General features: G+C 32.7%; 1 protein-coding gene across 1 annotated transcript in view; it reads right to left on the minus strand.

Annotated features, from left to right (window-relative positions):
• Positions 1–996: 996 nt before the first annotated feature.
• The window catches only part of LOC127852451 (sushi, von Willebrand factor type A, EGF and pentraxin domain-containing protein 1-like), a 54,852-nt gene continuing 41,951 nt past the window's right edge, over positions 997–13,897 (minus strand). Inside the window, exons 24-36 of the mRNA XM_052386406.1 lie at positions 13,816–13,897; positions 13,317–13,420; positions 12,837–12,939; positions 11,116–11,266; positions 10,730–10,799; positions 10,494–10,560; positions 9,767–9,852; positions 9,377–9,503; positions 8,532–8,573; positions 4,133–4,213; positions 3,537–3,588; positions 3,055–3,107; positions 997–2,178 (exon numbers count right to left, since the gene is read on the minus strand). The exon at positions 13,816–13,897 is cut by the window's right edge and continues 42 nt beyond it. Of these exons, the coding sequence (XP_052242366.1) occupies positions 1,954–2,178; positions 3,055–3,107; positions 3,537–3,588; positions 4,133–4,213; positions 8,532–8,573; positions 9,377–9,503; positions 9,767–9,852; positions 10,494–10,560; positions 10,730–10,799; positions 11,116–11,266; positions 12,837–12,939; positions 13,317–13,420; positions 13,816–13,897 (1,243 nt within the window). The 3' untranslated portion in view covers positions 997–1,953. The remainder of the gene's footprint in view (positions 2,179–3,054; positions 3,108–3,536; positions 3,589–4,132; positions 4,214–8,531; positions 8,574–9,376; positions 9,504–9,766; positions 9,853–10,493; positions 10,561–10,729; positions 10,800–11,115; positions 11,267–12,836; positions 12,940–13,316; positions 13,421–13,815) is intronic.

Consider the following 13,897-nt stretch of genomic DNA (forward strand, 5'->3'; position numbering starts at 1 on the left):
ATTCTTGGAATATAAATCAAAAGAAACACCAGTTGAAATACTAAGGCTGGGTACCTCCTTTAAAAGGTAAAGGTAAGCATTTGATAATTAAACCGACTAGCCGCATAGCCTTGCCTTTAACACTCAGAGAAACCACAAAACCGCAGACTAATCACAAATGATACACGTGCAGTCATAAATATCTAAAAACAAAACTGTAATTATTTGTCATTGGGTTTCTTTTGTTTAATAAATATAAACTATGTTTAAGTAGTAGGACATTACTAGTGTGAAATAATGTCAGCGAAATATTCTATGCAAACAAGATAGAAAAGTTCCTAAAACGTACAACGTAAACTCAATTCGAAATACACTAGTTATATTACATGTTCGTACATCTAGCGGTAAAATGTCTAACTCTTCATGGGACTATGTTTTTAAAACAAGTACTACACCAAAAGAATCGGCTATATGTGTCTTAGTTATTAAACTCGTTCTCGTTCTCCACACAGAAACATTTTGTATATTAAAAGAAATAAGTAAATAATTTAAGAGTAATGACATTGAGTAAAATAAAGGTGTTAAAAATTAAGAATATATATCTTTATTTGCAATGAAATGCCAAATATACGAGTCCTAAGATTGTTTATTCTCAACGATGTAGATGTGTGTTTTTTCAAGACTCAACTCAGTCAACCTATGTGGCATTTGACATGTCCACAGTATCGTAAAAACAGTCCTCTTGCATAAAACTAACGGATTAGATTGCTCGCCATTTTGTTAGGCGATGGGATCTGTGTTTTGAATAGACCACCTTGAACTATTCGTGTAGTATGAATATGTTTACATTGAGGTTGGGGAGAGTTTTATGTTTTATGAATACATAAAATAATTGATGTAAATCCATATCTGATATTAAGATCATTTATTTGGAATAGTTGAATATCAAGATATATACACACTGGGGTGAAAAGTAAGTCAAATAATGTAGAGACAAATGACGGGAAAACAAAAAACAAATGAGTTTGTCCAAAATATTTAATCTTTATAGAAACAATTATAAAATACTATCGGAATGGGTGTTCCTGAATTCATTCAAATAGTAATATGATACAAAAGGCAAAGAAGAATCAACGAAATCATTTCTAAAATTAAGTTTTTACATTTAACGTCATTTAACATTTATCTCTTTGGCAAAAAAATATCCATTTTGCGAATATGCAAATACACATAGAAAGTAAATGTATGTTACTTTTAACTATTGGAATTACAACTAATCATGTTAGTAACATGATAAAACGATTTTTACCTGTCAACACAATAATTAAGCAAAATGTATTAACGTTGTACATTATTATTAAATAGTACATCAATCTTAACATTCCAATATTTGTGATTTGTAAAATAAAATACGAATATATTTGTGTTTTCAGAAGATTTGCGGTTTTGCAATATAACAGGTATGAGAATCACATAATAATTGCAATAGAACTTGCGTTATCTAATATAAGAATATCGGGTGACAGAACGTTCTTCGCAGATTTATTGAGTCGCACCACTCTTGGTACCAATCAATGTAAGGCTTTGAAACACACATTTTTTATAAGGTGACATAAGACACATATTCATTATAAAAATTAAAAAATGATTTAAAAAACACACAATATTATGCCATAACATAAGGCTACTGTGAACAGAGAAATGTACAATTTCAATTCGGTGTTAAATAAGAAAAAATGTTATCGGTTTATCACATACCTGGGTGCATTGTTTTGTAAACAACTAAATTGCAGCACATAAAAATAAAGTAAATGTCAATATCGTTAAGTAAACTCATATCTTTGGCGTAAGCTTACAATCACACAAATCGTAATGAGTGAGGTTATTGAAAATATGAACGCTACGTTGAAACAACGATGCATTGTTGACTGCTTTACAACATTTGTAGTAGATGATGTTTATAATAATACAGATTCAAATATTTGTGGATGTTCCACCTAAGCGAACGCTATTTAATTTAAACGAATTATAGTGTGATAATGTACTATCATCGTTATCAAATACTGTGTCGTCTCTAGAGTGACGCGGTAGTGCCCGTGGATTGACGGAGAGAGCTGGTCTCCTAATTCTGTTCATCATCTCGCCTGCAAGCGGCATATAAAATGGCCCTCGTGAGGATTCTGATTTGCTTTCGAACACCTAAAAAGAAGCGTACACGTGAATCAACTTAAAACGACATTCGGCGTTTATGCTAATTATGACAATACAAATTTTAGATTATTATTCTGATATACCTTAATATATACCTGGCGGGCTTATACGTTTTGTCGTTGTTATCAGTTATTTCGTCTCATTTCTGATAAGATTGCGAGGTCTTTTAAAACTCAAATACTTATTATTCTGATTAAATTTACTGGATTAAAGTCACTCTAAGAATACAGAGAAACACAAAAATACTGCATATATACACAGATCATCTAAACAAGCAGTTTATAATTATTTATTAGTATTTAGTTTAGTTACTACTTAATAAGTCGTTATGGTCAGATATCCACGTGTTTGAAAATATTGCATTCGGCTTGACACATATTTCATTAAAAAAGCATACATGATAATGAACATTTCAGAATCTTCAGACTTGTGAGATCTATCAGACAGTCAGGCAAATCGACACACAAAGAAACTGTCTTACAACATTTCAGCACTGGTTTATTACATTTTCTCTGAGAAGAAACTGAAACATTTATGAGATGTCTGATCACATGTTAATTTAATAGTACAATGTGTCGACAGCCTCTTCGCAGGTCTCCAGGAGTCTGTAACTTTTAAGAATATAAATAAAAACTTAACGGATTTGTTTATTTTTTAGTACAAACATGGTGATTGTGAACCCTCTATTGATTGTGTGTTGTATATGAATAAACACGTGTACGATTAACGCTAACCTTTTTGAAGATGTCGCATGAAATTTGAAATGGTTAGTATTTTGCAATATACAAAATCCACATGTTTAGTCGTTAAATCGATCTTAACAAAATACTAGCGATTATTTATTACATCATGACATATAGTTACCTTGTTTCTCCAATCGGACGAGGTGAATTCTGCATTTTCGGATCTAGACTCCGCTGAAGATACAGGTATATTTTATAACAATAATTCTGGAATAGTGATAGGGAAAGGATATTACTGTTTCAACAAACGTGTAGAGCATTAATATTCATGGCAATAGTAAATAGGTTAAAGTCATTAGCATCGATTGTGAGATGTTTCAATTGGTTGTCTCATATTAAATGTCACCAGCGTTATACGAAAATACAGTACGTGGGAACAAACTTTGAGAAATCACCATTAAATGAGTTAAGCATAATTTTCGATAGTGATGTTAAAACAAATCATAAAGTGTGTAATATCGTGTTATAATAACTCTTGTACCTACATAACTTTTGGAGACAATCGTTACCGTTTAACAGTCAGTTTGAATGTTAATATTGATTCTCGTAACGAGACTGTTCATAATAAAAGTGTTTCAGTTAATATAATACTATTTTGCTTACAGTTGAACTTATTCGAAGACGAATATCTGTTTTCTCCCTGGAAAGTCGATTGCTGTAATATAATTGATAAAATATTCTTATTAATTCAAGACATTTCAAAGACAAACGAGTATGTGCATTATATAAAGAATAATGCACAGTTCCGTGATAAATAAAAACAAGTTCACAATTTTGAATTATTGTCCGGGCATTTTGTTCTTTAAGTATACTTTCATAACGCCGTCCAACACGTATAGCAAGGTCACATTTGTATAAGTGTTTGTCTGAAATTATTACAAACGCATTTAGCCCTATACCATTAAAATTGGTCACATTTCAGTAACCGTAAGAATATGTGAATTGTTAACTGCTGTATCTCTTATATGGTATACGCTTGCTTAAGAAAAGTATACGTAAACATACAACAATGCGCTGACAACTATTAAAACGGTTATACGGAACAAGCAAAAACTTATTATAAACTTAACAAAAACCAAAATCGAACACATTCTGTATAAAATGCGCTAAGAAACGACGCTGTTTACTTTTATTGTAAATTTTTTATCATACAAAGGTAATGAAACTATGTGTGTAAGTACACAATAACTTATACTTACAAAAGTTGACTGTCTTGTTGAACGCAGTGTTGAACGCAGTGTTTCACGCCGACTTGCGTCTCTTTTCAAGGCCTGTCTTACCTGTCGAGAACAATCGGTAAATGCAGTGTAATATTTGTATATATAACCAAACTACAAACTCGATGTGAGTCATTATTGTCATAAAGTACACATACCTTTTTCAAACAGAATAGAAATCTGAAATAAATAGAAATGTTTATCCTGTTCGTGTGTAATAGGAAATAGTACTTATTTGCAATATACAATGCAATTAGAAAACAATGCACCTTTATAGAATAAATAGTCGATCAAAAATAATTTTCGTAACACTACGTGTTTAACTGAACAGTACATAAAATAATAACATGAAGGTCAAGTAAATATGATAATGATGAACACGCATAGTTATGTAATATGATTTCTTAACATGGGCACTATTATACATATACATGGATGTACATTTTCTGGGTATGGTGAAGTTAATTTGTGCGAGTGATCCGTTATTCGTGGCCATGATCGTATGCGTGTAATTGTTGTGTCATTAATCTTGCATATTAATTTTTTGTGTAAATGCAATGTACAATATTTCAATATTTAATATTTATTAATCATAACAAACTATAGCTTTGTATAAGATCGTTATTACGTGTTTATTGTGGAATCCATGTTATTTGCATTTACATCTATAGCGTCATCGTGGCATCAAAGTAATTTGCATTTACATTTAAAGCGTCATTGTGGCATCAGAGTAATTTGCATTAACATCTAAAGCGTAAGTGCGACATAAAAACAATTTGCATTTTACAGTGTCATTGTGACATCAAAGTAATGCGCATTTACATTTACACTGCCACTGTGACAGCAAAGTAATTTGCATTCACATCTATAGGGTCATTGTGACAGCAAAGTAATTTGCATTTACAATTACAGCGTCATTGGGACATCAAAGTAATGTGCATTTACATCTAAATCGTCATTGTGACACAACATAATTTGCATTTAAAGCTACAGCGTTATTGTAGCATCAATGCCTTTTGCATCCACGTGTGCAGCGTCATGCATAAAATTAATGAGTTTTCGAATTGGCGTAATTTAAAGGCCCTATAAAGGTGACGATCCGTAATTATTTACCGATTTTTAAATATTGTTTTCATATTTTATTTATAAAGGGTATCAAAAAACAATATATATATATGCTATTGGACATTACCATAAAAAATGAGCAATACAACTTGTTTTGAGCTCAAAATACAGTGTCCTCCAAGTCAATTGTGTTTACAAACAATGTTTATTTACATCGCTGTTAATTCGGGAAAGTGAAAGTGAAAGTGACTCATGTCACCAAAAATATATTGTTGATTTTCAACGTTTTCCGGTATCACTCACAAATTAGGTCTCTTCTAAATGGTTAAAACGTTTGTAGTGATCTAATAAGTTACTTTCTGCTGGTAAAAAGTTGTTTAAAATAGAATTAAAATTGAATTGTCTTTCTGCTATTCTTAGCATACGTCACCGCTTTGCGGCTATACATCACGTTAGTTGCAAAGTTGTAAACATTTCTTCCAGTTATGAAACGGGTATATCTTCCATAATTATTGACTACGTTGCACCTAAGCTGTGTTATTAGCCTTTTTTATGCAAGAGTAACTGAAATTCGGTAAAAATTAGACCAGGTAATATGCATTATAATTGGATTTGTCACCTTTATAGGCCCTTTAACAGAACGCGGTCAGAAAACATGTGCTGATCATTAAGAAAAATATAAGACAGTTTCTTCGGAATATTGCATCAAAATTAAATGAAGCAATTGTTCAACGGTGTGCTGCAAGAACAGTTCAGATAGCTTTGCATGATAAGGGCTTTTGGAGACGGGCGGTTCGAAAAAAAACATGCGGAATTCGACAATTAAAAAGCGTTAGCGAATTTATTTGTAATGAACCAAGTTACAAGGTGCAGTAGATACCCATTCAAAAACATCTTCAGTGCTAAAGTAATGGTGAATTTGAAGCCTGATTTACAATAACAAGTACATATGAAGGCAAATGAAGCGGCGAGCAGAATGTCTTGGTTACATTTCGGCTGGGCCAGGTGCCCCCATGAGTGTTATTTTATGGGTTTACAAGTGTTTCAGTGGGATGCTGGTTTTCATGTATTACAATATTTACATCGGAAAATAAATTGACACATTAAAAGACGTTATATGGCCTTCAGATCAAATACATTTTAATATTAAAACATTGATAGTTCAAGACGACAATGTTGGCTTCACAGTACTCTTTATTTGAACCCAATCGAAAATGTATAGTTGCTACCTAAGAAACGCATGACATAGCAGCTCGACCATTTGCAATAATTAAGACTTAGTATTGACATCATGGAATAGGATCCACCTAACATGCATTAAAAGTCTATATTAATTCCATACCAATATGAGAGAATGTAGTTTTGACCCATAAAGGTTCCATCCCAAAAATATAAGAGCATACAACGGTTTCAGGCTTTTATTCAGAGCAAAATGGCGGTCGTTTGAAAGGTGTCTTTATTCGACATGTTTCTGTTAATAGGTTCTTAATATTGTCAAATATTAACACTTCTTTGACTACGTCCGAGAAACGAGCAAAAGTACGAACGATTGTTTTACAATAGCGGCCTGTGGGTATAGATCCGCAAACGTTAAACAGTAGAAATTAGAGATAAAAGTCGACAAGTTCGTATGCAAGACATAACGTCGAATCCAAATTGGTTTTTGTTGCTGTACTAGGACCACGCCTCGACGACCTAGCTTATGGCATTCGTTTAATTTTACTTCAAAAGAAGTTACCTCAGGTTGGATAACCCGTTCTTGAAAGATGCATGCGAAAGAATAGGTCTCAGCGACTGGTTAGAAAGTGAGATTACGCGAGGAAAAAAACTCTACTTCTAGAAATCGTTTGTTGCGGAGAAATAAACACAGATAGCGTATTTTTTTATTATTTTTTATTGAACAGGAAGAGCTGGCGGTTTGATCGGCGTATGTTTACCATTAATCTCAGTGGAACATATCGGACACATTGCTGGTATTGTGCAACTGGTTTATTGCAAAACGTTTACCATCTTCACTTTGTTAATAACTTCTTCTAGGTGTTCCTGATATTGCAGCAATATGTCAGGTTAGATCGAACGAGGCATGTTTGTCAATGTGTGATTTCCAGCCCATTTCATGGTGAATGTCCGAGCCAAATACGTAAGGGTTGTTTTTCGCTCAGCTGAAAACTTTCTGATGTGTAGATTGATTGCAGTGGGTATTAAGAGATGATTACCCTTAAAAGAGTTTAATTTTTTATATGGCATTCCATCCCCCATCTTGAAATCCACTTGGAAAATGTGTCTAAATCTTCCCGTAGAATCTGTTTTTTCTTGGTTAGATCTTATCTGGCGTTAAACAGATTCTTGTATCTGTAATAAGCCGAGTGCTGGATAAAAGCAGTAGATATTCATGTCGATAAACTAAAGAAAAGGCATATGTGCGGCCAGACGAAATACCTTTGGGGGATCACGTAGAAAACTGGACTTTCATAGGAGCACTGACAATGAACCATGATTAGAAAGAGTGATTGGATCTAATCAGAAGTATACCCTTTGATTCCATAGTTATGTAGTTTTTAAATTAGTCGCTGGTGATGCACGCGGTTGAATCGGGAATTATCATGGCTGTTTGAATATTTTATAAACTGATGATAACAACTTATGCACTTAGGTAACTTCCGGACGTGTTTAAATTAGTGTTTACAATGTACATTTTCAGTTGGTAATACGCCACTCGTGAAATACTTTTTTGATAAGCAATTGTAAAGGAAATTTGGTCAAACAACATGCTCTTATATTTGTTTGTAGTTGTACATGGAATAGACCGGTCACTAAGAAGACGACCACAAACTGGTGTGTGGACACTACTGGAGATCGCTTGTGGATGCGCACAACTAGTTTCCCAAGAAAAGTGATGAGTATTGTCAACTTTTAGATGGTCAAAACTATTTTTAGAACCGAAGAAGTTCTATTCAATTACGCATGATGAGTAGTAATGAAGATTACGTTTAGTCTGTAAACATTGAATGCAACATGCCATAATCAAATCAAGGAACTGCATGTTGGGATCTTGTGTTTACTTGCTTAAAGATATGTTTTGTTTATGTTACTCAAACTTTTATGGCGATGTTTCAAACAAACAAGTTATCTTAGTACTAAGTGTATGTGTTGTAGGCATTATAGTTTGGTTATTAACAGTTAATATAGGTATGAAGTATACGGATCATGCGCACACGGCCGTCTAGATGTCGTGTGTATAAATTGTGTTTATAACCGCGGGAGTACCCACGATAGTATTTTGTTTATAAATGAAGTTATGTTTAGTTTTACTTACTTTTTTGTTAAGCACACAGTGGAATATGAAGATGAACACTCCCTGGAATGAAAATGCATTCACGTTTATTGATGGTCAAGTATATACTGAAAGCGACAACAGTTAAAGAAAAGACACATTACATAAATCGAAATTAAGCTTGGTTAATATTGAAACTTTAAAGCAGAAGTATTGCAGTAAACCCATAAATACAAGAAGGTCGTTCTTATCTCCAATTGAAAAATGGTAAATATGTCTAGAAACTACAGGTTTCACTATGTAAGTCGTAGTTTTGTAAGATAAACAACTCACATATCGGGAAAATATCATCAAAGACCCTAAATGCGAATCGTTTACAACATATTGTGAGGACAATTCGAAACAAATATAAAGGTCTCATGGCTAATTTTGTAACAAAGTAACAAAAAATAATTATAATAGCTTAGGGTGTACCATACCAATATTTCTGCAAATGTGTGTCCAAAAAGAACTTTTACTTATAATTGTTCTCATCACATCGAAGATTTTTGTATACTAGGATTAACACATTTCATAGTAACAAATGTCCAAAAAAGACTTTACCGTCAATAAATAGTTATTCAATGAATTAATGTCGCTGCGATTAGGTTTCATGTGTGTCCCCTAATTCATATTTATAAGAAAAAGAACGAAATGGTCCACTCCATGCTATGATTTTGCAAGATGTTTATTTTTCGAAACGAAACAGCACGCATTAAATATGTTAATGCAAGTACTATAATACAAAAGTTTAAAAATCTTTCATTGCAATAGGTGAAATGTTATTAAACTATATCCAATCGAGTAAAATGGATTATGCGTAAACATGTCTCATCATGTACTGTCACCTGGAGCCCATTGCAGATTGCGAACAGGTATTGCATGAAAAATAAATCATCGTTGATGTAGAAGATGCCGAGTATCCACGAAACGCCCATCAGAGGCACGAGCACGCACAGAGAACGCAAACTGGTCCTGAAAAAGTTATATACAAAATAACTTGCTTAGTTGTAAAACAAAAAAGGTAGATTGCATGCACGAGTTAATGCTTTTCATCATGTAGACCTTATGCGAAAACAAAAATTATGCATTTCAAACGAAAGTACAGCAGTCCAAACGGTTTCATAAAGCTGTCAAATAACACATGAAAACGTATATTGCGACCTGAAGCAAAGTTCTTCAATATTCAATTAATAAAGTATGTTGTTTATGTAAAAAATGTAATAAATCAAACTTACTTTATCTTCTCCGCAGAAGTCTTCGTCTCCATTGACTTCATGCCACACATTTTTTTTATAACCAGTATAATGCAGATAATATTTAACTGCAAAAACACAAAAAGTACAATTCAAAGTTAAGCTTGTGTGGTGTGTGTATTTTGGAATGTATGTTATATTTGACGTGAAAATTGTATATTCACAATAGATGTTTGTAAAACATGTTTACAAACCAACTTTCAATAAATTGTAATTATTTTAATCATCTTGAATAAGCAATAAAAATCCGTATGAGCTCAATTAAACTGTCTGGAAAAATTCTTGTTTAGTTAAGACCATGGCCAAGAGTGTGTAATGTTAACATACTGTGAGCACAAATCGAAACAAATATTGAGCCCTAGAGACTTATGCTTGTTTACTACATAATAAAAACTATAAATAGGCAATGCTGTGCCCCATGTTCAGCGAGCGTTTGATCCTATTACCATCCGACTGACAGACCGACCGACTACAAATGCAAAGGAATTAATCCACTCATCTTGAAAGGGGAAATAAAACATTTATTGATTGAGATTCTAAGTTACAGCATTTATTCATATGTTGAAACAAAATTGAAAAATCATCACAGAATATTGCATTATCAATAAAACAATTATACAATGCAATACAATGCAACGAGTTGCTGCAATGCAAAAGGTTCTTATACTATGTATTTACTTGTTAAAACTTAAAAATAGCCGCCACTTACGATTATTATGACTATGGCAGGTCCGATAAAAGACCATATTAGACCACGGGAGATGGAAAGCCAGCAGCTGAAAAGAAAAAAAGCGAAAATAATTGTATTAGGCTATACTAAATTAAGATGCTCATAGTATGTATAATAGGTTAAATAAACATTGGGAATATTATCAGCAGATGTATGTATAATCAATACTATTTTTAATATGCAATCAAAGCTCATGTAAGATAACAGTAACTTACAAATGTTCATTTCCATAGCCTTCCGTTTTAGTTACTCCTAGCGAAATGCCAACAACTATCGCTGGTAAAACTGCAAAGCAATTTAAACAAGGTCAAATTATTTTTGACAAAGAAACTCTAAAAAAGGCGTCCTTATAATTACTTACCAAATTTCACTTAAATATCTACCTTCACAAGCGATCAGAAGAAATTAAAATCAAACAAGCAGCATATAATAACACTTAAAAACACTTCAAAGGTTGACACATCTAAGTATATTAAAAACAACCTAGTTACACCCATATACTTTTCTTAAATCAGCTGCGACGAATGAATGATATCACCCCAAACACCAACGAATGTATTTAAAACGAATTATTTAAGCTATTAAAAGGGATTTTACATACGCCAAGCAGAAACGACTAGAACCCGGAGTCGAGACCTTGTTGCAAACACATACAGAACTGTCACTGCTAGTTCAATACCCTCAGCTAACATCAGACAGAATACCACCAAGTATATGTACTGCAGCAATGCCGCCACCACAGCGCAAAAAACCTTTGAAATAAAACAAAAATTCAGTTTTATGTTATTACATTCTTCTGTAGCTTTGCTCAGGCCATAAAGTGGTCTTACTTCGAAACAAACGCATCTTATGTAATTATGTACCAGCCTAATCGATGACTTTGATAGTGTTCACCTCCTCTGTAAAGGGACTCAAATCTCATCATGACTTGCAATAATATTCCCGTAGTCATTTAACAATTGTTTCGTACAAATTGTGTCAATATAAAAATGTTTAAACTCCTTCGCTTAATCATAGCATACTTTCTGGTTTGTTAAAGCTCCAAACAGTTTATACTTCTGTGATTTAATGTAAGTCTCTCTTAAAAATTCATAAAGAGCGTATGCTTAATTTTAATTTATGCGTTAACGTTAATAATATTATGGTATTACTTAAAGGGACTGTCAACCACGACGACGAAGAAAAGAAAAGTTGTAAAATACCGTATTTTTTACAATTATTAGTTAATATTGATTAAAATATCACGACTGGTTCAATACATTACTTGACAAAAGTTGTTAAGTTTTCATATTTACAGTTTATTCGGTAATACATTTTACTGGGTATGTCTACCAGGTAACTACCAGTTAACTATAAATAACGCCAGTAGATTGATCATCATCGTCACGTGGAAACACAGGAATGCAAATTGTGCATGCGTAGTGAATTGAATATATTTTATATATAAAATGATCAATCTACTTGCGTTATTTATAGTGTGTATATCGTTATGTCACCTATTTTCGCGATGTACTTTCGATTTCACATCGCGTAATTTTATTACCGAATATGCTGAAAATATTAACTGTTTTCAAGTTATGTAATATACCAGTCGTGATATTTTAATCAATATAAACTAATAATTGTAAAAAGATACGGTATTTTAGAACTTTTCTCTTTTTGCCATTCGTGGTTAACAGTCCCTTTAAAGCATAAACATAAGAATAATTTATTTATATTGATTCAAACATAACGTATGGTACTGTAATTATTTATTTTCAAAACTATTGTGCTGTCAATGTAAAGGTACCGTCAACATAACATGTTTAACTTATTTATCCTTTGTATTTATGATATAATTAGCATCAATTATATTGTTTATTGTGTACTAAAAGAAATGTTTTTGCTGTAGTTGTTTCAGTGTTCCCAAAACAACGATAGTGTCTTTTTTTCTAAAAACACTTGTCTGATGTCAAGTGTTAACATAATACACCATATTATATACTATCATGCAACACGACTTGATTAAACATTTTAAAAGTGAAATATTATATCAAGTCTGTTGATTTTCTCTCTCTTTTAACATTGTATGTGTCTGTGATATAACTTATTTACAAATCACAATGTTCTCCGTACATGTTGATTTACTGTTGCCAATGAGACGTTATCAACATGTCTGAACAAGACATGGCTTTTGGCTTCAATGGCATTGACTCCTTTTTAAACATTATTCAATGTAAAGTTATCCGAGATTAAATCTAAATTGACTCATGTGTACAATACAATGATCTGTTAATGAATTTTCCGGAACCCCTCGTCTGTAAATAGTTTTTATAATCCTACCGTGCTTTCTGTTCGGTCAACTCCAGCCAGAAATATGATATAAGAGGACATCAGAGCAATACTGAGGTTGAGTAAGAGGACTGCCCTTTCACTCTTCAGATACCTATGAAAAAAGCACCTTTAACTAGTGGCCAATAACATCGAGACAAAACTACTGGGGGACATATTTGCGTTACACATACGCTGTAGTCAAATAACAAAGAGTGCATACTACTCAACGAATATTTACCTAACATAAAACACATTTTAGTCGGAAACGTTTAAGGAAAACCATAATTTAGTGCATGTTTACGCATTAAAGTTACTTCAGTTGTGTGAATACATATAGATATTAAGGAACATAGTCACGTATTTATCGCATGACTATTTTGGACGGAAAAAGAAAGCAAAAAGACCGGAATTAATAAAATAAAAGTATAAACAGTATTTTTTTCTCGTACGCAATCATATGATTATGTGATAACTAAATATTCAACGCACCTCCAAAGGCATACGTGTATCAGGATAGTTATCAGCAGACACAACATAGAAAGTCCAATGCCGACAATCGAGACAACTCGAAGTGGAATGGACTCCGAGTCAGCCTAAACATTTAAATAAAATTATTTATATACAAAACAGTAAATATGCGATCATTGGTTAAGGGGAATAACATCAGAATTTAACAAAGAAATGTATTCAACAAAACTCAAAATTTCATTTATAAACAATGTAAAAATGAAATATCGAAAACGTGTTCACATGCTAGATCATGTTCTTACATGTATAGTGTACATTGATGCCGCATTAAAAACAAGTTTTAATACGTTCGCCAATAAAACATAGTGTTATAAAAATTGTAAGCCACTTTGCAATATACATGACATTACCCGGATATACGAGTTCAATAGCACGCTCATGGCTACTCAACACAACAAGTTTCTTTTATTGAATAATTCCAATGCTAAGCCCCGAAACTAAATTCTAAGCAATTACTTACTTCGACAAATGGACTCATAAGCACAGCAAAATTGGTAAGATGGTTGCAATCACAGACTGTGAATGAATTGTTTGATTCTCGA

Source organism: Dreissena polymorpha, chromosome 12 (genome assembly GCF_020536995.1).
Source record: "Dreissena polymorpha isolate Duluth1 chromosome 12, UMN_Dpol_1.0, whole genome shotgun sequence".
In the NCBI taxonomy this organism is placed as follows: domain Eukaryota; kingdom Metazoa; phylum Mollusca; class Bivalvia; order Myida; family Dreissenidae; genus Dreissena; species Dreissena polymorpha.